Genomic DNA, 23,099 nt, shown 5'->3' with positions numbered 1-23,099 from the left:
GAGGGGTTCTAAAGGGGTTCTGAGCGGTTCTAATCACTGCTCGGGCTCCTGTTCTCTCCGGTGTGAATATTGACGTGGGCGTTGCTCAGTGAACGCAGCTACAGCTGGGCTCAACGCTTCCACTCTGAAGTTCTGAGTTCTGCCTTTAAACAAAGAAGCGTATTGAAATGCTAATGAGCGTCAGATGAGCGTGGGTTCATCACTTTGTCTCTGTAGCGTTTCTGTAAAGGTGTTTGGTATCTTTATCTACCTGTCTGCGCTGGAGCTGAGCGGTCTCAGGCTGACTGACTGAGCAGATGGTCCGAGTTCTGAATTCTTTTCTCTGTTCTCTTTGTGATTTATTCACAATGTTATCGAAACAAAACTTTCTGTATAATTGTATGCCGAACTCAGATGTGACTTTTACTCGAGTGAATCTCACATAGGGATGTATTGTGTTGGTAAAAACACATATTGCTATTTTAGTGATCTATAGACTAGCTGTCGATCGTGCACTGTGCAGCATATTGCTTAATTCAGGGAGTCGGTGTGTCGTGGCTATCGTAACAGCGGGAAAAGTACACCTTACCCTGTATGCAAATTTGAAAAGCGACAGGCGATTATTTATTTCCTATGGCAGGGCTTTATTTGTCACTGCAACGTGCAAAAAGCGGGAAGCAGACGAGCGACACAGAGCAGGGTGCAAAGATAGCGATGAACGTCTGACTGTTGGCGTCTGTCTAGGTTGTATTCAGTCAGTGAAGCTCCTGTGTTTTCTGTTACCAAGATAAACAAGCAAAACTCCAGAAATGTACCTGAACACACCTCATTTCCAGAACACCACGCCCATCAGTGTAGATATATTCAGAAGCTCTGCTGCTGTTTAAACAGTGCAGACGAAAGAAGGAGTGAAAACAGACAAAAGGTGCTACTTTGGAGAAGCTAATCTATAAAACATATTTTGTCTTGTTTAATGATTTTTAGCTAACAAGTTCCATATGTTTTCAACGTTTAATATTAATCAACTAAAGAATTAAAGAAAAATAAGCATTAAATTAGAAGGACTCTGTTTTTTCTCCCACAGACTGAAATGAGGAGTAAAGTTCTGGAAGCGAAACATCAGGAGGAAAGACTGAAGCTGCAGCAGAAACATGATACAGATGTTCAGAAGGTATTTAACTCTATTTAACTTTATTTTATACCATATTTTTCAGACTATAAGGCATACCTAAAATCATTTAATTTTCCCAAAAATCATCAGAGCTGCTTATAATCCGGTGCTCCTTATGTATGAATTCTATCAGTCAGGTATTAAGGAGCAGTAAAGACACTCCACTGAAGTACAGAGTTATACAGGAGTTTCAGTAAAGTTTCTCCATCACTAAGGCTGGAGCAGCAGTAGCATTAGCCGCTAACCTCTTTAAGTGTCTAGCTCTTTAGAGGATCAGAGGTGAGTATTATCGGCCTGTAGCCTGCTGCTAACCCCAGCTAGAACTGCTGGAGCAGCATTAGCATTACCTGCTAATCGCACTAAGTGTTAGCTCTTTTGCCGTTTAGAAGTGTCTGCATGTTTACTGTGTTAAAACAAGCTACTTGGGATGAACCGCTAGCTAATATCGCCCTGGCTTACTGGAACACTCCGGGTTCTCATTTTACTAGTGCTAACCACAGCTAGTGCTAGAGGTTAACGGCTAATGCTAATGCTAATGCTGCTGCACCCAGCCTTAGTGGAAATCTGGAAATTTAAGCTTAGTGTAAATAAATGGAAGCGCTTCACTCACCTAAATAAACAGTTTTCAGAAAAGAAATCTGTTTAGATTAACATCCAGCACTCGTTTAACTTACAAAGTTTTAACTTAAATGTTTTTCTTTAGCAGTCACAGTTTTGTTTACTTAACATAGCTTTACCTATCTACTTACGTAGAAGGGGAACATGGCGAAACCCCTGTTCCTTACTAGTGTTACTTAATGCGCCAGATGTGGCTCACGAGCATGAAACATCTGGCCTGTGAAGTTGTTTGAACTATAATGAACGACAATGAAAATATATATATTTGTATTTAAAAAAAAAAATGCTTCTCTGGTGAGCTTTTGTTTATATTCCTCCCCTGTCTCTCTCTCTGTCGCGCTCGGCGTGACTTTAGTTTCCACTCGTTCTTGTTTTTCCACCCGTTCTTGGATTCCTTATCTCCTTATAAGGGCGTTTTTTAATTCCCGGCCGCGTCCCAATTCACTAGCCAGGGCAGCGGTAGTGTATTGGAGCGCGACCCTGACGACACGGGTTATTTATGTTTTCCTTTTTTCTTGTGTTTACCTGCTATAAAATCAACTGTTCTGCAATTGGGTTCAACAACCCTCTGGGCTGGAGAGCTACTAGTCTGTATTACAATTCTCTATTACAATTCATTTTACAAAACTGTTTTTTTTGTGGCCACCACATAATGGCTTGGAAATATCAAACTTAATTGCCGACCCTTGTTATAATTTCTATATATATACACATATATAAAATGCAGTACTTTAGATTAGTAAATTTAGTGCTACAGGAGAGTATGGAGGTTTCCAGCCTGTCCGCACTATTGTGTGCACTATTACAACGGAAAAGCTTCTTAATTATACGCTGATTGCAACCAATCCATGTATCCGTGTCCAATCCAATTTGCATAACATGCCCAAGCTCTGCTAATGGCTTCAGATGTCTGAATTAAAGCAGGAGGTTTGAGCTGGGCTTTCTGTTTCTGTGTGAAGGTGGACGGAGGAGATTTTAATTAGGGTTTATATGAATTATACATTAGTTTATTGGTCTGTGGTAGAGAGTGTGTGGAGGAACAGGCCTGTGTGTGTATATATATATATATATATATTGAATAATACACATTTAAACAACACACAATTTACACTGCACTGCTTCTGATATCACAAATAAACAGAGGTGGAAAATAACTAATTACATTTACTTACGTTACTGTAATTGAGTACATTTTATGAGTAATTTGTATTTTTTAAAGTAACTTTTAAAATAGGTAATTTAAAATTTTTAAATTTTTTACTCAAGTTCATTTTGACACAAGTAATTTATTTCGCTACATTGGAAAACTCCCCTTTATTGAGTAACAAATGAAATGCTGGGGAAAAAACTAATTGTCTAAATTAAAGAAAAAAAAAAAAAGTTTTGTTCTCCATGGACCAACATTTTTTTGTATGATTTTACGTTTTTCATGATATTTCCTTAAGTTTATATTGGAAATATTAAACAATCTGCTTGAACTATAAAAATACGGTTTATAGTCACATATATAACCATAACATTTTAACAGTAAAGAAAAAAAAATGGATTATAGAAACCTATAACACTTGTTCTTAAAAATGTTTTATAGGGTGGACAAATGAACAATCTGAACAAACAACAACAATCTGAACAAATACTGCCTGAAAATCCAAATTATTTAATTTAATAATTATTTAATTTATGATTTGAACTTTTTTACATCAAATAAATAAAAGTAACTATGCAACTTTTACTCAAATTACATTTTAAATTGAGTACTTTTTTAATTTTTTACTTGTACTTGAGTAGATTTTTAGTAAAGTAAATATATTAATATATTAACAATATATATTAATATTGTCTTTAACACCGAGAAACAAAAACTGTTTACAGTCAATAACTTGCAAGTAAATTGAAGTTTCTGAGGCTGGTAACTCCTGTGAACTTATCCTGTGCAACAGCACTTCCTGGGGTGGTCCTAATGAGTGCCAGTTCCATCATCATAGCATTTTTCATGTTTCTATATTTTGTGTCTGCACTTTCAAAGGTTACTTGCAGCTTCAAAGTTCTTGAAATCAAAGTTCTTGACTTTCAGATTGACTTATCTTGCAGTGCAACTGAGGGAACTCTTGCTCTTCCTTTTCTGGGGCTGTCCTGATAAGAGCCAGTTTCATCATTATAACATTTTTGATGGTCTTTTTCGCATTAACTGGCCTTTATTTCTTAAAATATTTTTTGTACTGTTCTTTACTTAGTTTAATAGTTTTTTTTATCTTTCTTATAATATGAGATATTAGAGCATTACTCAAATATTCACTATTCACTGTATACCTGTAACTCTACCTCTTCACTACTTTACTTTAACTGATGCTCTCAAACACTTTATTAAGAGACAAGAAATTCAAGTAATTAACTCTTGATGAGTTCAGCACAGCTGTTAACTGAAATCCTGAATTCCAGGTGACTCTACCTCATAAAACTGACTCAGAAAATCCAGCAGAGATGTTCAAAACTGTCATCTAAACAAGAAGAATTTGAAATATAAAACATATTCTGATTTGTTTTCCTTATAGTTTGGATGACTGTAGTATTAATCTACAATGTAGAACATTTTAATATAATATAAAAAACACACAGTCGAACAGCCTATAGCAGTAAAAATAAATATAATGAATTTATATAAATAAACCACATATCTCACCATATTTTAGATAGTTAAGACATTGGGATTTTATTCAAATGTGTAGTTGTGTCTCTAGTATGAATGAATGCCATGTGATCGTTTTTTTTGAGGAATAAAAAAGTGCTCTGGTGTTTTGGTATAACGCTGCTTTAGTCCGGTGGAGGAGTGGACGGAGGGGAGAAATGATAGGATTGCAGCTCTTGTTCATGAATATTCATACATGCAAACATATTGTCTCTGATTGGCTAACAGCACTGCAACACCAGTGAAACAGACAACAGTTAGAAACGGTTTAAAATAAAGATATTTTTACACTAATAACAGTCTTTGCAATGTCATATGTTAATTTACAACATGTGTAATAATGCCCTGCTAAGTGCAGTTCAGCCACTGACCTAGTCTTAGAGTCTCTGTAAAACACCAAAATCCACCGGAGATCCTATTTAAACCTATAGTTACTCACACACAGAGGTGTGTAGCCCAGGTCCAGAAAGTAAAAATCTTACTTTAGTAATCTTACTTCAGAAAGTAAAAAAAAATGTACTTTTAAGTCAAGTCAAGTCAAGTAGTTTTATTGTCAATACTGCATATGTACAGGACATACAGAGAACTGAAATTACGTTACTCTCCTTCCCAATTTTACAGCAAGTACAGATAATAGATATAATAAAGGAGGATGGGAGACACTATGTGTACAATACAGCAGGGACACAAATAGACATACATGAGACAAAAACAAGGTGCAGTGGTGTGGGGGAGGAATAGATATATAAATATAAGTAAATAAGTAAAAATAGATTTATAATTATAATATAAAAGAGTGGGAGACACTATATGTTCAATACAGCAAGACACAATAAACATGCGTAAGACAATAGTGCAATATTGATGGTGATTGAGATGGAATGACAGTATAAATAGTAAATAACAGTAGTGCAAATACGGTATATGGTATATAGCTTAAGGCTGGTAAAGTGAATGGGTGCGTAAGTCCTTAAAGTTCACAGTTTAATTAAGTGGAATTAAACTGCGTATTGACAGTGCAAGTATATCAGTAGTGCAGGTGTTGTGTAGTGCAAGTCCGTTTGGAAGGGACCAGTACTTTGTGCATTGTAGTGCAGAGTTTCAGTACTTTATTAGTGGGGGGTCAGGATGCTGAGTGAGTGTGTGCTGGGGGCAGGATTGGGATGGGGGGTAGAGCAGGAAGAGAGTTCAGCATCCTCACAGCCTGATGGATGGGGCTGTCTCGCAGTCTGCTGGTCCTCGGAGACGGAGGGCTTTCCGTGTGAGGCGGGAGCCTCCAAAAAGCCTCCAAAAGTGAGTTTCTGCCGACTCAGAAAAGCAGAAACTCACGGCTGTAGGTGCGTTTCAGGACGTGAACGCACGACAAAGACGTACAAAAACACTGCGACTTACGAGACAAAAAACACGAAAACGCTGTTTCCTCGGGGGGGAGAGAAGCCGCAGCGTGTGCACGCGCCGCCATCTTGGATCAAATGGTAACTAGTGTAAACAGAACTGTTCTAAACATCTAAACACCTACCTATCTCAATTGTTCTTGGCTGGTGGTGTTTTTCCTCCATAGACTAATTCTAACCATTTGTTTCTTAGCTCTGAAGTACTGGGTAAATGATATAAACACTGATGTGTTATTCGCACAAATAACACAGGAATGAACTGCATGCTGTTCCTAGCGCTGTTAGTTATCTCCTATCTGACGAGATGGCATCGCCGCCCGGCTTCAGCTTTGCTTGTGGGCGGTCCTGAGCCGAGGTGGACGGGGCCACGAGTGCTAATTCACGGGTTGATGTAGACACGGTGCTTTTCCTGATCGACTCGTTTTTCTGAGTATTTTTTCTTTTACTAGCTGCTGCAGACGATGAAGAAGTATAAAGAGGAAGCTGTGATGGAGCTCCTAATTTGAGGCAAACCCTTTCTCTTTTTTCATATATCCTAATAAAAGAGTGTGATAGAGGAGGAGAAAGAGAGAGAGAGAGAGAGAGAGAGAGAGAGAGAGGAACTCAGGCTTTGAAACACTGCTGACTCCTGATTTCAGACAGAAAGAGCCTCTCCTAAAAGTTATTATTATTTTCTCCCTGAGGAAAAAGAGTCGCGGCGTCCATCACAGGATTATTTGTGCAGCGTTTTGTCCGTCAGAAGTGCACTCTGTTGCTAAGCTCGTGGTCCCGCCGGGCGGCCGGCCGCCGGAGATGAAAGCCCGGGGACGAGAGGGACGGCGGGGGGTAAATAGAAGTTCGGGGGACGTTCGGGGACATACACAATTTTCCCATCGCCTCCTTAAAGAGTGCATTTTGGTGGAGCACAGGGAGTACACGGGGAGTAGTGCTGCTATTAGGACATTTCTGAGATGAAAAGACTCGGACCAGTCCTCTTGTCTCTTTATTATCTCGGGATAATATTTAATCAGAGATACAGGCTGTCTACTGACCAAACATTCTGCTTATCCAGACCATGGATACACCCATTCACCAACAGCAACCAACATTACACCATACAGTTCATACAATACCGGCTCTACAAACAATATCACAATATTTCATTGCATTAAATGAATAAAGAAAAATAAATAAAAAAATCCATAATACACTACTGCAACAAAATGAAAAAATTAATTGTATTATTGCATAAGATATGATATGATATGGCACACCCCTAACTGAGATATTAAAAAATACAAAACAATTATCAGATTTGTGACAGAAGTCAATGATCCAGAATAATTAGTCATGATACTAAAAATAATAATAATACTGCACTCTAAATATCTCCATATATCCAGGATTAACGTAAAATAAATGATACTGGACAGATATAATGTGTCTCTAGTAGATATATAATGGGAAATAAGAGTGAATTTAGTGTGAATTTATCTTTTGCTAAAAACAGCAAAAAAAAAAAAAAAAGTTGAACCCTGATGTAATAATTAAGATAATGAGGGGTGGGTGATATGGCACCATAATTTAGGGTATAATATTGTTCACTATATTAAAAAATGTCGTATTACTGCGCACGATACGATATGGCACACCCCTAGTGGGTATAGATTCCTCTCTCAGACAAAGTCTACTGGCTAATCCTGCTGTGTACTATGGATATTATTTTTATGTCTTCTGCCTGTCTCATTTAAATAGCAGCAGAGCTTCTGAATATTTGTACACTGAAGGGTGTGGTGGTCTGGAATCTATTGCTATCTTGGCAGCAGAAAACACAGGTGAACTGTCAGACATCAACAGTCAGGTCTTAATTGCCATTTTGGCAAGAAGTTCACAAATGCATTTTTTACATTAATTATAAACAGAAGAGAAGAGTTTGTTGGACACATCCAGGTAGCTGCACCATTAAAATAGCAATCCACCAAAGTCAGGGCTCACCTGATCTACTCTTAAAGAGAATGATGAACAAGAGACAAGAGGGTTTTTTCGCGCCCAACATTACTTTTCCCGTCATTACGATAGCAAAGACACACTGACATGCTCTAAATCAAGCATGGTGCACGGTTCACAGCTTGTTTATAGATCAGAATAACATTTTATTATTATTTTTTTAATATATATATATATATACAGTCATGTGAAAAAATTAGGACACCCTATGAAAACCTGTATATTCTTTAACATATTTGGACATGTGGATATTTACTATCAAATTTAACAGTACTGAGATATCCAAGTAATATGACTAAACAATAAAAAAATAAGAAACGCCTTTTTACAACTTTATGTAAAATGTAATTCAAAAAGAATGCAATTTCTGGTGAGGCATAAATTAGGACACCCCTATATATTGGGCCACTTAAAATAGTTAAGATCACACACAGTGTCATATCAGGTGCACATGATCAGAACATCGATACCCAGCATGTTGAATGAGGCTTACCCTATTTAAACCTCAGAAATGTAGTTTGGTGTGTCCCTGACTGTTGAAGTAAGAGTGAGCACCATGGTGAGATCCAAAGAGCTGCCTGACGCCCTCAGAAAGAAGATTGTGGCTGCTTATGAGTCTGGAAAGGATTTAAAAAGATCTCCAAAGATTTTAACATCAGTCATTCCACCATCCGGAAAATTGTTTACAAGTGGAGGACATTCAAAACAACTGTGACCATGCCCAGGTCTGGCCGTCCAAGCAAGTTCACCCCCAGAGCAGACCGTAAGATGCTAAAAGAAGTCATGAAAAATCCTAAAATTTCATCACAGAACCTACAGCAGGCTTTAGCTACTGTGGATGTGAAAGTGCATGACTCAACTATCAGAAAGAGACTACACAAGTTTAATTTTCATGGGAGGTGTGCAAGGAGGAAACCTTTGCTCTCTAAGAAAAACATTAAGGCCAGACTGAAGTTTGCCAGAGATAGTGCAGACAAAGACCAGGACTTCTGGAATAATGTTCTTTGGACAGATGAGTCTAAAGTTGAATTATTTGGACACCAGAAAACAAGACATGTCTGGCGTAAACCAAATACAGCATTTCAAGAAAAGAACCTCATACCAACTGTGAAGCACGGAGGTGGAAGTGTCATGGTTTGGGGATGCTTTGCTGCAGCAGGACCTGGCCAGCTCACGATCATAGAATCCACCATGAATTCTGCTGTGTATCAGAGGGTGCTTGAGGAACATGTGAAACCATCTGTAAAAAAATTAAAGCTGAAGCGGAACTGGACCCTGCAACATGACAATGACCCAAAACATACCAGTAAATCCACCAAGGACTGGCTAAAAACTAAGAAGTGGAGAGTCCTGGAATGGCCAAGTCAAAGTCCAGATCTTAATCCAATTGAGATGCTGTGGAGTGATTTAAAACGAGCTGTACATGCAAGACGCCCCTCAAACATCTCACAGCTGAAAGAATTCTGCATTGAGGAGTGGGGCAAACTTTCTTCAGATCGATGTCAGAGATTGGTGGGTGGCTACAAGAAGCGTCTCACTGAAGTTATTTCAGCCAAAGGGGGCAACACTAGTTATTAGAGGGTGGGGTGTCCTAACTTTTTCCTCCGTTATAATATGCCTTTTTGTTCATAACTTTTGTTTTATGAGTAAAACGATGTTAATTTTGGTTGTTTAGTTGCAATTAAATTACTTTCTTTTCGAGAAATAAATAAAAACGATTTTGGACATTGATATGTGAACATTTCTCAATAAAGAGCAGACTCTTTAATGGGGTGTCCTAATTTTTTCACATGACTGTATATGTATATATATATACATATACAGTGAGTCCAAGAAGTATTTGATCCCTTGCTGATTTTCTTTGTTTGCCCACTAATAAAGACACTATCCTTCTGCACTTTTAATGGTAGATATATTCTAACATGGAGAGACAGAATATCAAGACAAAAATCCAGAATATAATTTTAAAGAATATATTTTAATTAATTTGTATTTCAATGAGGAAAATAAGTATTTGATCCCTCTTGCCAAACACACTCAATACTTAGTGGCAAAGCCTTTGTTTGCAAGCACAGCGGTGAGACGTTTGTTGTAGTTAACCACAAGTTTAGCACACACACCAGGGGGAATTTTGGCCCACTCTTCTTTGCAGATCTTCTCTAAATCATGAAGGTTGGTGGGCTGTCGCTTGGCAACTCTGACCTTCAGCTCCCTCCATAGATTTTCGATCGGATTGAGGTCTGGCGACTGGCTGGGCCACTCCATGATCTTAATGTGATTTTTCTTGAACCAATCCTTTGTTGCCTTTGCTGTATGTTTAGGGTCGTTATCATGTTGGAAGACCCAACCACGGCCCATTTTCAGATCCCTGGCAGAGGGGAGGAGGTTGTCCCTCAGGATTGTGTGGTACATGGCTCCATCCATCTTCCCAGTGATGCGGTGAAGTAGCCCTGTACCCTTGGCAGAGAAACACCCCCAAAACATTATGCTTCCACCTCCATGCTTGACGGTGGGCACAGTGTTCTTGGGGTCATACGCAGCATTTTTCTTCCTCCACACATGGCGGGTGGAGTTGAGGCCAAAAAGTTCAATTTTGGTCTCGTCTGACCACAAAACCTTCTCCCAATAACTTGGTTCATCTTTCAAATGATCATTGGCATACTTGAGGCGCGCCTCCACATGTGCTCTCTTCAGCAGGGGTACCTTTCGGGCACTGCAGGATGTGAATCCATTGTTGCGCAAAGTGTTGCCAATTGTTTCCTTGCAAACTGTGGTCCCAGCTGCCTTCAGGTCATTTGCTAACTCTTACTTATTTCACTCCATGAAATACAAATCAATTAATATATATTCCTTAGATTTATTTTCTGGATTTTCTTTTTAATATTCTGTCTCTCCATGTAAGAATACATCTACCATTAAAAGTATAGAATGATCATGTCTTTATTCGTGGGCCAACGAAGAAAATCAGCAAGGGATCAAATACTTCTTGGACTCACTGTATATATATATATATATATATATATATATATATATATATATATATATATATATATATATATATATATATATATATATATATATATATTGAGAATTACCTGATTAAATTATGACATTAAAGAATAAAATAGCTTTTAGTGGAGGGTCTTTCTCTCTGAAATCAGGAGTCAGCAGTGTTTTAAAGATCAAAATGCATCTCTCTCTCTCTCTCTCTCTCTCTCTTTTCTCCGCTATCACACTCTTTTATCAGGATATATGAGGGGAAAAAGAGGCTGTGGAGCTCAGAAAGCACATCTCAAATTAGGAGCTCCATCACAGCTTCCTCTATTACTGCTGGAGCTCTTTGAAGGCTATTTTGGTCAGTTTCCTCCCCCCGAATTCAGGCTTTGTGTCTCAGGAAGCTCAGTAGATGCTCTCTGTGGAGGCTGAGCGTTAATTAATCTCAGTGTTGCTTGTATTAAAGATTGTAATTGATAAAGATGTTGCAGAGCGATTCTGTGTTAATGAGCTGCTTTGTTCAAAAAGACCACCAGCTATTGTTCTCACAGACTCTGCATCAGATTTAAAACCCTCAGGCTGTCCTAATAATCCAGGAACGGACTTGATGTCGTTGGTCAAAACTAGCTTTTATATTTTTACTTGAGTCTTAAATGCCTCTGCCGTAAACAAATAAAAAAACTCCAAAAAATGTAGTACATAGTACACAGCAGGATAAGCCAGCAGACTTTGTCGGAGAGAGGAATCTATACCCACACAAGGTGTACTATATCTAATTATACATAATAGTAATAACGCCAACATTTTTAAATATTGTAAACGTTATATGAAATATGGTGCAACATCACAATATCACCCCTAATTATTACATCAGGATAATTAAAGAAAAAGAAAAAAAAAAAACACTCAAGTTCTCATTTGCCATTATATACAGTATCTACTAGAGACAGATTATATCTGTCCAGTCTCATGTGTTTTACATATGGAGATATTTGGAGTGCATTATCATTATTATTATTATTATTATTATTATTATTATTATTATTATTATTATTAGTTTCATGACATTCTGGATCATTGACTTCTGTTACAAATCTGATAAAATTGTATTTTTTAATATCTCAGTTAAGGGTGTGCCATATCATATCGATATATGCAAGTGTATTATTTTAATTCAGTGTTTTATCATATAATATCGCCAAGAGTATCGCTATCACGAATATACATTGAAATATCGTGATATTATTTTAGGGCCGTATCGCCCACCCCTAATACCGAGATGTAAGAATTTTCAAATAATGAGTTTTGTGTTTCTATGACAGTTAAACATGAACTAGCTTGTTTATGTTTTTGCCGTTTAACACAAGCTAACGCTAACGTGTGGTAAACGCTCAGCGTAAACATAGGGCGTGGCCAGCAACAGCTTATTTGCATAAAAGTGTCCGAGCCCTTAAACGGCTCATTCTGAAAGGGACTGAAACTGGTGTAATCTCTATCTTTTTGTGTGTAAAAAATAACTTCATAAACATGTTTATATAGACCATAGACCTACTATATTCTGAACTGTGTAAAATCAGGTATAGACCGTTTCAGAGGAATATTCATGAGCGTAGGAAGTGACGTGGCTGTTCCAAGGACACTTCCGTTTGGCGGTAAACAGCGTTCAAAACAGTGGATGTAATTTAATTTAAACCTTCCCTTACACCCTGTTTCACAGCCACAAGAACTGCTGCAACATGACTGCACACTTCCCCTAATCTGAGAGTCACAAACACTGAAAATCAGGTCATTACCAGCAGATTCTCAATTTTTTCTTTAAACAAGTAAACTATGGAGGACCAAAAATGACATAAGTATAAATAAATAAATATATAATTAAATAAATGAATAAATAAATAAATGTTGAAATAATGTCTTCAATTAATGTTATGTAATTAATGTCATATCAACTATACCCCTATTTCTGAATGTGTAGCTTAATAAATATTCCTGCTATTGTTCTTAGTTGCAGTATCTTATAGTTGCAACATCCTTTTATTCTCGTTTATTTTCTGCTATATGACTCCGGGTCACGGCACCACTTTTCAGTCCAGCTGAGATTCTGACCGCCTTCCTTTCAACTCCCACTCCTGTTCCTCTGTTCAACCAGCAACCAGCTGAGAGTCAGCCCATCAAAAAGACCTGAACAAGCACCCCTGCCACTGGACCTGCCTCTGCCCCCGGCCCTGCCGCGAAGGCAGATTTGTACTGGGGATGTCCCCGATTTGAGTCCGGGCAGCTCAAACATCCTGACCCACCTTAATTCCTCCGTCTCATCAGAGAACCGCTCTCTATCTGCAGAACAGTAACAGCAGCTCTCCTGAGTTCAGAACATTGAGCAGATTGTTGAGTTCTGGCAGAACCGGTCCTTTGGGAACACAGGGGGCGTGAAGGCAAGCCAGCACTAGACGTCTCCAGAAGGTGGGGGACAGGGACGGGACTCAGAGCCAGCTACTCCACAAGAAACATTCATTTATAACAGGATAATAACATGCTTAAATGCAGCATATAGACCTGCCACGCATTACAACTGACTAGAGAATAGATTATAGAATTCTATAGTGCAGTATGGGTAGCATAGGCATTAAATACTAGTATGGAATATATAAGGTTGTATTGGAAAAATACAGTAAACTAAAGGGAGTCAAATGTAGGATAGGAATTATACAGGAGTATAGTGCCATAAAGGAAGTAAAGTGTAGTTAAAGGTAGTATAGGGTAATATAGGTTGGTATAGTAGTAGTTTATCGTAAATGAAGTATAGAATAGTGTATAGTAGTATAGTGACTATGACATAGTATTGGGTTGTATATATTAGTATAGGGTAGCATAAAAAGTTTAAGATGGTATAAAATAATGTAGAATAGTATAAGAAGTTTAAGATAGTATTGGCAGTATAGAGAATATGGGAGATTATAAGCAGTATAGGAAGTACAAGATAGTATAGGGTAGTGAAGGGAACATGAGGAGTATAGGAAGTATAAGATAGTATAGGGTAGTGAAGGAAAACATTGCGAGTATAGGGAGTATAAAACGGTCAAGGGAGTATAAGATAGTACAGGGGACATTGGGAGTATAGGGAGTACAAGATAGTATATGGTAGTATAGGGAACATCGGGAGTATAGGAAGTACAAGATAGGATAGTATAGGGAATGTCATGAGTAAAGGAAGTACAAGATAGTATAGGGTGGTGAAGGAAAACATTGCGAGTATAGGGAGTATAAAATAGTAAAGGGAGTATAAGATAGCATAGGGTAGTATAGGAAACATTGGGAGTATAGGGAGTATAATATAGTAGAAGATAGTATAGGGTAGTACAGAGAGTATTAGATAATATAGGCAGGAAAGGGTAGTACAGAGAGTATGAGATAGTATGAGATAGTATAGGGTAGTATAGAGAGTATAAGAGTACAGGGCATGCAGGATATTATAGGGGGTATAAGATAGTATAGGGAACATCGTTAGTATAGGGAGTATAAGATAGTATGAGATAGTATAGGATAGTATAGAGAGTATTAGATAATATAGGCAGTAAAGGGTAGTATAGAGAGTATAAGTGTACAGGGCATGTAAAGTAATATAGGGAGTATAAGGTAGTATAGGGTAGTATAGGGAACATTGGGAGTATAATGAGTATAATATAGTACAAGATAGTATAGGGTAGTATAGAGAGTATAAGAGTACAGGGCATGTAGGGCAGTATAGGGAGTATAAGATAGTAAAGGGAGTATAAGATAGTATAGGGGACATTGGGAGTTTAGGGAGTATAAGATAGCATAGGGTAGTATAGGGAACATTGGGAGTATAGGGAGTATAAGATAGTATGAGATAGTATAGGGAACATCGAGAGTAAAGGGAGTATAAAATAGTAAAGGGAGTATAAGATAGTATAGGGAACATTGGGAGTTTAGGGAGTATAAGATAGTATGAGATAGTATAGGGTAGTATAGAGAGTATTAGATAATATAGGCAGTAAAGGGTAGTATAGAGAGTATAAGAGTACAGGGCATGTAGGGTAGTATAGGGAGTATAAGATAGTATAGGGTAGTATAGGGAACATCGTTAGTATAGAGAGTATAAGATAGTATGAGATAGTATAGGATAGTATAAAGAATATTAGATAATATAGGCAGTAAAAGGTAGTATAGAGAGTATAAGTGTACAGGGCATGTAAAGTAGTATAGGGAGTATAAGGTAGTATAGGGTAGTATAGGGAACATTGGGAGTATAGGGAGTATAAGATAGTATGAGATAGTATAAGGTAGTATAGAGAGTATTATATAATATAGGCAGTAAAGGGTAGTATAGAGAGTATAAGAGTACAGGGCATGTAGGGTAGTATAGGGAGTATAAGATAGTATAGGGTAGTATAGGGAACATCGGGAGTATAGGAAATATAAGATCATATAAGTATCATGTAGTGTAGGAAACAGAGTATAGGTATAGGGAGTAAAAATACAGGATAAGGCAGTATATGGTAGTATAAGATAAATTATAGGGCAGTATAATTATTATGGGATAGTAGGGAAATGTGTGTTGTGTGTATTATTAGTTATTCATTGTTTATGTGCTGTGTATCAAACAATATGAATTAAACAAATGAAACAATGCATTATATTATCTGATGTCATGGATACGTCTTCACTTCATCAGAGTATAAAAACATATTGTTGCTAAATTTGACTTTAGTTGTTTAAATGCTTTATCTGGATGAAAAAAAAAAAAAAAACATTGTTGATTTTACATCCAAAATCTCACCTTGTGTTCTCAGCTTAATTACTCTGGAATCCCTTCACACATAAACATAATCCATATATGGTTAAAAAGGGCGGAGCTTACTCTTTCTAAAAATAGTGATGAATAACATCCCAGTGCGGTAAAGCTAAATCTACAAGAAACCCATTGAGAGAAAAACACCTAAAAAAGTGAAAAATCTCCTTCCCCAACCAATATTATTTACCTTTAGTGCTTCAAACATATTTATATGATGCTTCAAACCAAATAATATCAGTAAATAAAGACTCAAAAGTGTGAAACTACCTGCTTTACTCAAACTGAAGCTAGGTATGGTGTGCGCACTACTTTATATAGTTTTATTATTTTAATTGCACATTTTTGATAAAGTATAAAGTTATTTTGCACAAAACTAAATTTTTATTTATTTAGACTAAGAAGTTTACATTTTTGTATATGTTTTCTTTGTGTTTCCTGATTAAAATACTGAAAGGTATAGGCTGCTCTGAGTGTCAGGTTTTTAGTATCTACATGTATCCTAGAGGTGTGATTATTGATTATCAAGATAAATAAATCCGCCTGATGCTGTTTCTTCATGTATTTTATCAAAGTAATAATTAATAAGTCATGTAATGAACTCAAATCATCAATATTCTTATGATTTCAACTCATAAACACTCTAGTCTAAATGTTTTTGAAAAGATATCTTAGGTGTGAGTATAGTCTATATATTTATATATTTAAAAATAAGTTAATTCTGACCAAAACATGATCAGTTCCAGGAAAATATAACAATTCTGCTTCCTTTTACATTTTAAATGATTATATTTTTGAGCAGCCGTATGTCTTCTGGAGTAAAAGAGATCAGGGCATGAGTCTGTCTGATATAATTACTGTGTTATAACACCTGAAAGAGGAACTGAAAACAAAAACAGAGAAAAAACAAACCAAAACAGCCTGGGGTTTAAAGGGTTAAACACATTTGGCTGGAAGAGTGTCTTGATCTTTTCCTGAGAGAATAATGTGGGAATGGGTCGGGTTCTTCCTCCTCGTTCAGCTTATTTAGATAATGCACTTATAGAGTAAAGCTGTAATCGGGGTGAAGGGCCAGAAAGTAGGATCGTTCTTTTGCCTTCGTCTCCCAAACGCACACAAAAGCTGATGAACTCCAGCCTTTCGGACGCCGACTTCAAAGCTCTAAAGTCCTTCACTCTGTAGAGAAGAAGGTCCAGCTCCTTTTCGGTTCAAATCACAAATATGAACGTTAGCCCCTATATTCTACAGCCAGCTAAAGCTCTGCTTAGTACAGAACTAACTGTGTTCAGACGGCTGGAAGGCTGTGAATATTCTGGAATAGTTACTCATACAGAGCTCTGTATGAGTGTAATGTTTCCAAGACCTTTAGTTTGGTTTTTATAGCCAATTTTTGCTCCAAATTCTCTTAATTCTGCTCATACAGCCTAAAACGACCGTAAATTGAACAATATTGGCTTTGATTTACCATGTACACCATGATAAATTAGTTTTTCTCCTTTAATTAAAGCTCTCCGTCTTCTAAAATCCACTTTTTCTTTTTTATATTCTGAAATACAGTGGGTCTCTCCGAGTTAAGTTTATGATGCTGCACATGATGAAACTCTTCCTCGTCCTCTTCCTCATTCTCTGCAGCAGCTAGTAAAAGAAAATATTCAGAAAAAAAACAAGTCGATCAGGAAAAGCACCGTGTCTACATCAACCCGTGAATTAGTATTCATGACCCCTCCCACCTCGGCTCGGGACCGCCCACAGACAGCAGAGCTGAAGCCGAGCAGCGATGCCGTCTTGTCAGAGAGGAGGAGCTAACAGCGCTAGGATGCAGCATGCAGTTCATTCCTGTGTTATTTGTGCGAATAACACGTCAGTGTTTATATACTTTACCCAGTAATTCAGAGCTAAGAAACAAATGGTTAGAATTAGTCTATGGAGGAAAAACACCACCAGCCAAGTACAATTGAGATAGGTAGGTGTAGAGATGTTTAGAACAGTTCTGTTTTTACACTAGTTAAAATTAATAATCAACCCCAGCCAACAAAACCCAGGGGTGGATTTTTACTTTTTGGATCTGGACTTTACCCACCCTCAGTGTAAGTAACTATAGGTTTAAATAGGATCTCCGGTGGATTTGGTGTTTTACAGAGACTCTAAGACTAGGTCAGTGGCTGAACTGCACTTAGCAGGGCATTATTACACATGTTGTATAGTAACATATGACATTGCAAAGACTGTTATTAGTGTAAAAATGTATTTTTTTTAAAACTTTTTTAACTGTTGTTCGTCTCGCTACCTCCTGGTGTCACAGTGCTGCTAGCCAATCAGAAGCAATATGTTTGTATGTATGAATATTCATGAGCAAGAGCTGAAATACTATCGCTGATTGTAATTCTTTTCTTTCCTTGTCAGATTTTAGAGCGTAAGAACGGTGAAATAGCAGAGCTGAAGAGCATGTACCGAACCAAACAGAAGGAGGCTGAAGAGGCGGTGAGGACACTGGAGAAAAAAGGTGAGAAAGTATAGTGGGTTGTGGGTATAGATTCCTCTCTCAGATGAAGTCTACTGGCTAATTCTGCTGTGTACTATGGATATTTTTTATGTGTATAGAAGCAGTTGAGACCCAATTGAAAATACTGTGTATAATGTGAAATTGGAACAGTGTGATTTTTTCTTTTGCTAAAAACAGCAAAATAAAAAGTAGTACCCTGATGTGATAATATTGTTCAATATGTTCAATATATTTAAAAATGCTGGCGATATTATTGCGTACAACACACGATTTGGCACATCTATTCTCACTCCTTTTACTCCTGTCTGGTTTAAACAGCAGCAGAGCTTCTGAATATATCTACACTGATGGGCGTGGTGTTCTGTAAATTAGGTGTGTTCAGGTACATTTCTGGAGTTTTGCTTGTTTATCTTGGTAACAGAAAACACAGGAGCTCCACTGACTGAATAAAACCTAGACAGACGCCAACAGTCAGACGTTCATCGCTATCTCGGCAACAAAAAATACAGAATAGTAAATACTACTACTAACTACTAAATGAGCAGCTCAGTTTCCTCTGCTTTAAGAGAAGCATTTGTTGGACACGTCCAGGTAGCTGCACCGTTAAAATAGCAATCCACCAAAGTCGATATGATATGAAACACCCCGAGTTTAGATGCCCTGTGGTTGGGTTTGCTGTTTATTTATTTCTCCTCTATTCTTCTTCTTCTCTCCGCTGCAGTTCAAAGCTTGCTGCGCGAGTCCCAGGTCATCCGGCAGAGTAAAGAGAAGCAGATCGTCGAGCTGAAGAAGCTGTCGGATCAAAGTGCCGACTCCCTCAAAAACGACTGGGAGAAGAAGGTACGCCTTCCGTTTCCAGCGGCCGGCCGAAGCCCGTGGAGAAGAGCTTTTGAAGGCGGGGAACCCGGAGGTTTTACAGAGCCTCAGCGCCGCCTTTGAGCTTAAAGAGGAAGAAAAGCAGACCTTTCCGAGTTCTTAGCGGCTCTGTGTTCCAGTTTTTATTGTGAAACGTTCCTCAGCTTCTCCAGCTTCTCCTCAGCTGCTTTGACTTCGTGCACAAGTTCCCGATTGAAGTGGTTGATTGAAGTGGTCCGGTGGCTCCGGGCCTCGTCTAGCGTCCTCTGTGTTACAGTATTTCCACATATCGAGATCAGTAAACTCACAGCAGGCAGACTATTGCTCCCCCCGCTGCTCCATCCGGGCTCCTGACGGCCCTCGGCCAGAACTTCAAACCCGTTTGTATCAGGCTGGGAATAGGTGGGAATATCGTAGGAGCATCATTGTGATTTCAGGTTTTATTTTTAACGTTTAAAACCATTGTTTTACAGTACAGGCCAAAGTTTGGACACACCTTCTCTTCTTCAATGCATTTTCTTTATTTTCTTGACTATTTACATTGTAGATTCTCACTGAAGCATCAAAACTATGAATGAACACATGTGGAGTTTTATGCACTTAACAAAAAAGAGGTTAAAATAACTAAAAAATCATGTTTTATATTCCAGTTTCTTCAAAAAAAATAGCCCCCTTTGCTCTGATTACTGCTTTGCACACTCTTGGCATCATTCTCTCAACGAGCTTCTCTCAAAGTGGTGGCCACCTGAAATGAAAAGTTTTCCAGCAGTCTTGAAGGAAGGAAGGAGTTCCCAGAGGTGTTTATTAGCACTTGTTGCTCCTTTGTCTTCTTCACTCTGTGCTCCAGCTCACCCCAAACCATCTGGATTGGGTTCAGGTCCGGTGACTGTGGAGGTTCAGCTCATTTTTTGTTAAGTACATAAAACTCCACATGTGTTCATTCATAGTTTTGATGCTTCAGTGAGAATCTACAATGGAAATAGTCAAGAAAATAAAGCAAACGCATTGAAAAAGAGAAGGTGTGTCCAAACTTTTGGCCTGTACTGTACTTCAGCACCACTATCAAAGAGGTGTGGAGGTGGGTGAATGGGGTACGTTGGGTCTCAAGCTATTCAGGTATAATTACGCCTAGACGTTATTAAAGACGTGTACAACCAAATTATTATCGTAGTGTGAACCCAATCCCACCAGCAAAGCTGGAAGTTCTCAACACACTATAGGATAAACAATAAACAGCCATTATCAGCAGTAAGAGCCAATCAGCTTGCTGCTTACACTGCAAGTGAAGGAATGTTAGCGACTAGTGGAAAAGCCTCATTCCCTTCTTGATGTTGGAGATCTGTGCAAGCGCAGGAGCCTGAGCGAGACGGAAGTTCTCAAAACACTAAAGGATAAAGTCCCACCCATCAACAATAAGAGCCAATCAGCTTGCTGCTTACACTGCAAGTGAAGGAATGTTAGCGACTAGTGGAAAAGCCTCATTCCCTTCTTGATGTTGGAGATCTGTGCAAGCGCAGGAGCCTGAGCGAGACGGAAGTTCTCAAAACACTAAAGGATAAAGTCCCACCCATCAACAATAAGAGCCAATCAGCTTGCTGCTTACACTGCAAGTGAAGGAAGGTTAGCGTTCTAGTGGGAAAGCCTCATACCCTTCTTGATGTTGGAGATCTGCGCAAGTGCAGAAGAATGAGACTGAAAATATAAATATATTTTTTTGAGCATTATGGAGTCAAACTAACCATGAGGTTTTTATCAGATTGTATCAGTGATGTAAAAAAAATTTGGTTTTGAAATGTTAATTAGATCGTCAGTTTAGAGTGTTTTTTGCTCTCTCCCCATTCAAACAGATAGAAGGTTGATCTTTTTTGAGTACCATGTTTTTCGGACTATAAGGCACATTTGAAATCCTCTAATGTTTCCAAAAATTGTCAGTGTGCCTTATGTATGAATTTTACCAGTGCAGCGTTATACAGGAGTTTTAACGCTGGGTGCAGCAGTATTAGCATTAGCCACTAACTGCAGTGCTAAGCACTAGCTCTTTCGCTGTTCAGAGGTGAGTATATCGGATTATAGCCTACATGTTTACCGTTTTAAAACGAGCTACGTGGGAGGAACCAATAGCTGATATCACCCTGGCTTACCAGAACACTCAGTATTCCTCAGTGTAGCGCTGTCAGCCAGCATTTACTAGCGCTAACCACGAGTGGCTAAGTGCTTGTTAACCGTGGCGGCTAGTGCTCACCCATGGAGAAAATATATGAAATCTAATCTTACTGTAAATAAATAGAAACACTTTACTCACTGAAATAAACAGTTTTTAGAAGAGAAATCTGTGTAGATTACCATCCAGCACACCATAAAAAAAAAAAAAAAATATATATATATATATATATATATATACTATATTACTAAGTTAAGTAAAGCTAAGTTAAGTAAACAAAACTGTAATTCTTAAGTAAGAGGAGTGCTGGATGCTAATCTTCACAGATTTCTCTCCTAAAAACTGTTTATTTGGGTGAGTAAAACGCTTCCGTTTATTTACGGTAAGCTTTGATTTACAGATTTACAATAAGGCTGGGTGCAGCAGCATTAGCATTAGCAGCTAACCGCTTGAGCTAGCCTTGGCATTAGATATTAGCTTGTGGTTCATCCCATGTAGCTTGTTTTAAAACAGTAATCACCCACACTACAGTCTGATACACTGACCTCTGAACGGCGAAAGAGCTAGCGCTTAGTGCGGTTAGTGGCTAATGCTAATACTGCTCCAGTCTTGGTGCTGGAGAAACTTCACTGAATCTCCTGTATAACTCTGTACTACAGTGTCTTTACTGCTCCTTAATACCTGAATGGTAGAATTCATACATAATTTTTGAGAAAATTAAAGGATTTTATCTTATCTTATCTTTATCTTCATTTATATATTTTTTTTGGCAGCTTCATGCGACAGTGGCCCAGATGGAGCAGGAGAAGTTTGATCTTCAGAAGAAGCACACCGAGAACATCCAGGAGCTGCTGGAGGACACCAACCAGAGGCTGGCCAAGATGGAGGCGGAGTACAGCGCCCAGGCCCAGACCACCGTGAGTTAAATCAGATTTTACTCAAAACTCTGCACAGAAGCTAGTTTCCAGTGAATTTCTCAGCTCTACTGAAGGTCATGGCTGCTATTCTTCACTTTGTGGTTTACGTGTCTCATGTCTTTCTTCCTCTTTTATAACCTCGTAAATAACCCTCTATAGGTTCTAGTTTATACATTAATGCTGCTGAAATTTGGCTGTGGCTATGGATAAAACCAGTATTCTATTATATAAATGCAAATAAATTGCATTTGCAATCGAATAATGGGACAAGATAGAAGAGAGAATATAATGGACTTATTTGCATTAGAGATAGACCAGTATGAAAATTATTTGTCCTAACAAAAACTCCAAATAAATCCTTATTAAAATATAGCTATTTTAAAACTAGAAACTTTTTGTGTACTGTAGGTTTTCGTCCATCTCATTTTTTGCATTTGAATGAAAAACCACAGCAAAATAATATATTTTAGCACCACTGACATGTAAAATGTAGTGTTGCCCAAAATAAAGGAAGAATAAATCATTATAAATTTAGACTGATATGGGTAATATTGATTAAGCTAATTACCTTTTTTTTCTTAAGATGCATTTTTTATAGTAGATATTTAGATGAATGTAGAAGTAGGACCCTTCAAAATTTTAATTATATATATGAAAATTGTTTTTCATTTTACGTGTAATAAAACTCAATTTCCCAGATTCCTTTTCTGTATTTGCACCATTTATCTGTTCAGCTGTTACCACTTCAGCCCAACCAATGGGATGTGTGTGAGAGGCATGATTGGCATGTTACTATCCAATCAGTGTAGAGAAGTGCTTTTTATAATCAGTCAGGTATTAAGGAGGAATAAAATCACTTCACTGAAGTACAGAGTTATACAGGTGCTTCAGTATCACAAAGTTTCTCCATCACTAAGGCTGGAGCAGTATTAGCATTTGCCGTTAACCATGCTAAGCACTAGCTTTTCCACCGTTCAGAGTTGAGTATTATTGGACTGTAGGCTGCTGCTTACCCTGGCTAGCAC

The 23,099-nt window shown here is 37.9% G+C and overlaps 1 protein-coding gene across 3 annotated transcripts in view; it reads left to right on the top strand.

Annotated features, from left to right (window-relative positions):
• The window catches only part of cep112 (centrosomal protein 112), a 213,735-nt gene that overhangs the window by 24,380 nt on the left and 166,256 nt on the right, over positions 1-23,099 (top strand). For all 3 annotated transcript variants that reach the window (XM_049468124.1, XM_049468123.1, XM_049468125.1), the window contains exons 8-11: positions 1,064-1,150; positions 18,042-18,141; positions 18,863-18,981; positions 21,931-22,074. In XM_049468124.1, coding sequence (XP_049324081.1) covers positions 1,064-1,150; positions 18,042-18,141; positions 18,863-18,981; positions 21,931-22,074 — 450 coding nt within the window. The remainder of the gene's footprint in view (positions 1-1,063; positions 1,151-18,041; positions 18,142-18,862; positions 18,982-21,930; positions 22,075-23,099) is intronic.

Source organism: Astyanax mexicanus, chromosome 19 (genome assembly GCF_023375975.1).
Source record: "Astyanax mexicanus isolate ESR-SI-001 chromosome 19, AstMex3_surface, whole genome shotgun sequence".
Lineage (NCBI taxonomy): Eukaryota > Metazoa > Chordata > Actinopteri > Characiformes > Acestrorhamphidae > Astyanax > Astyanax mexicanus.
This window is presented reverse-complemented; position numbering and strand designations above follow the sequence as displayed.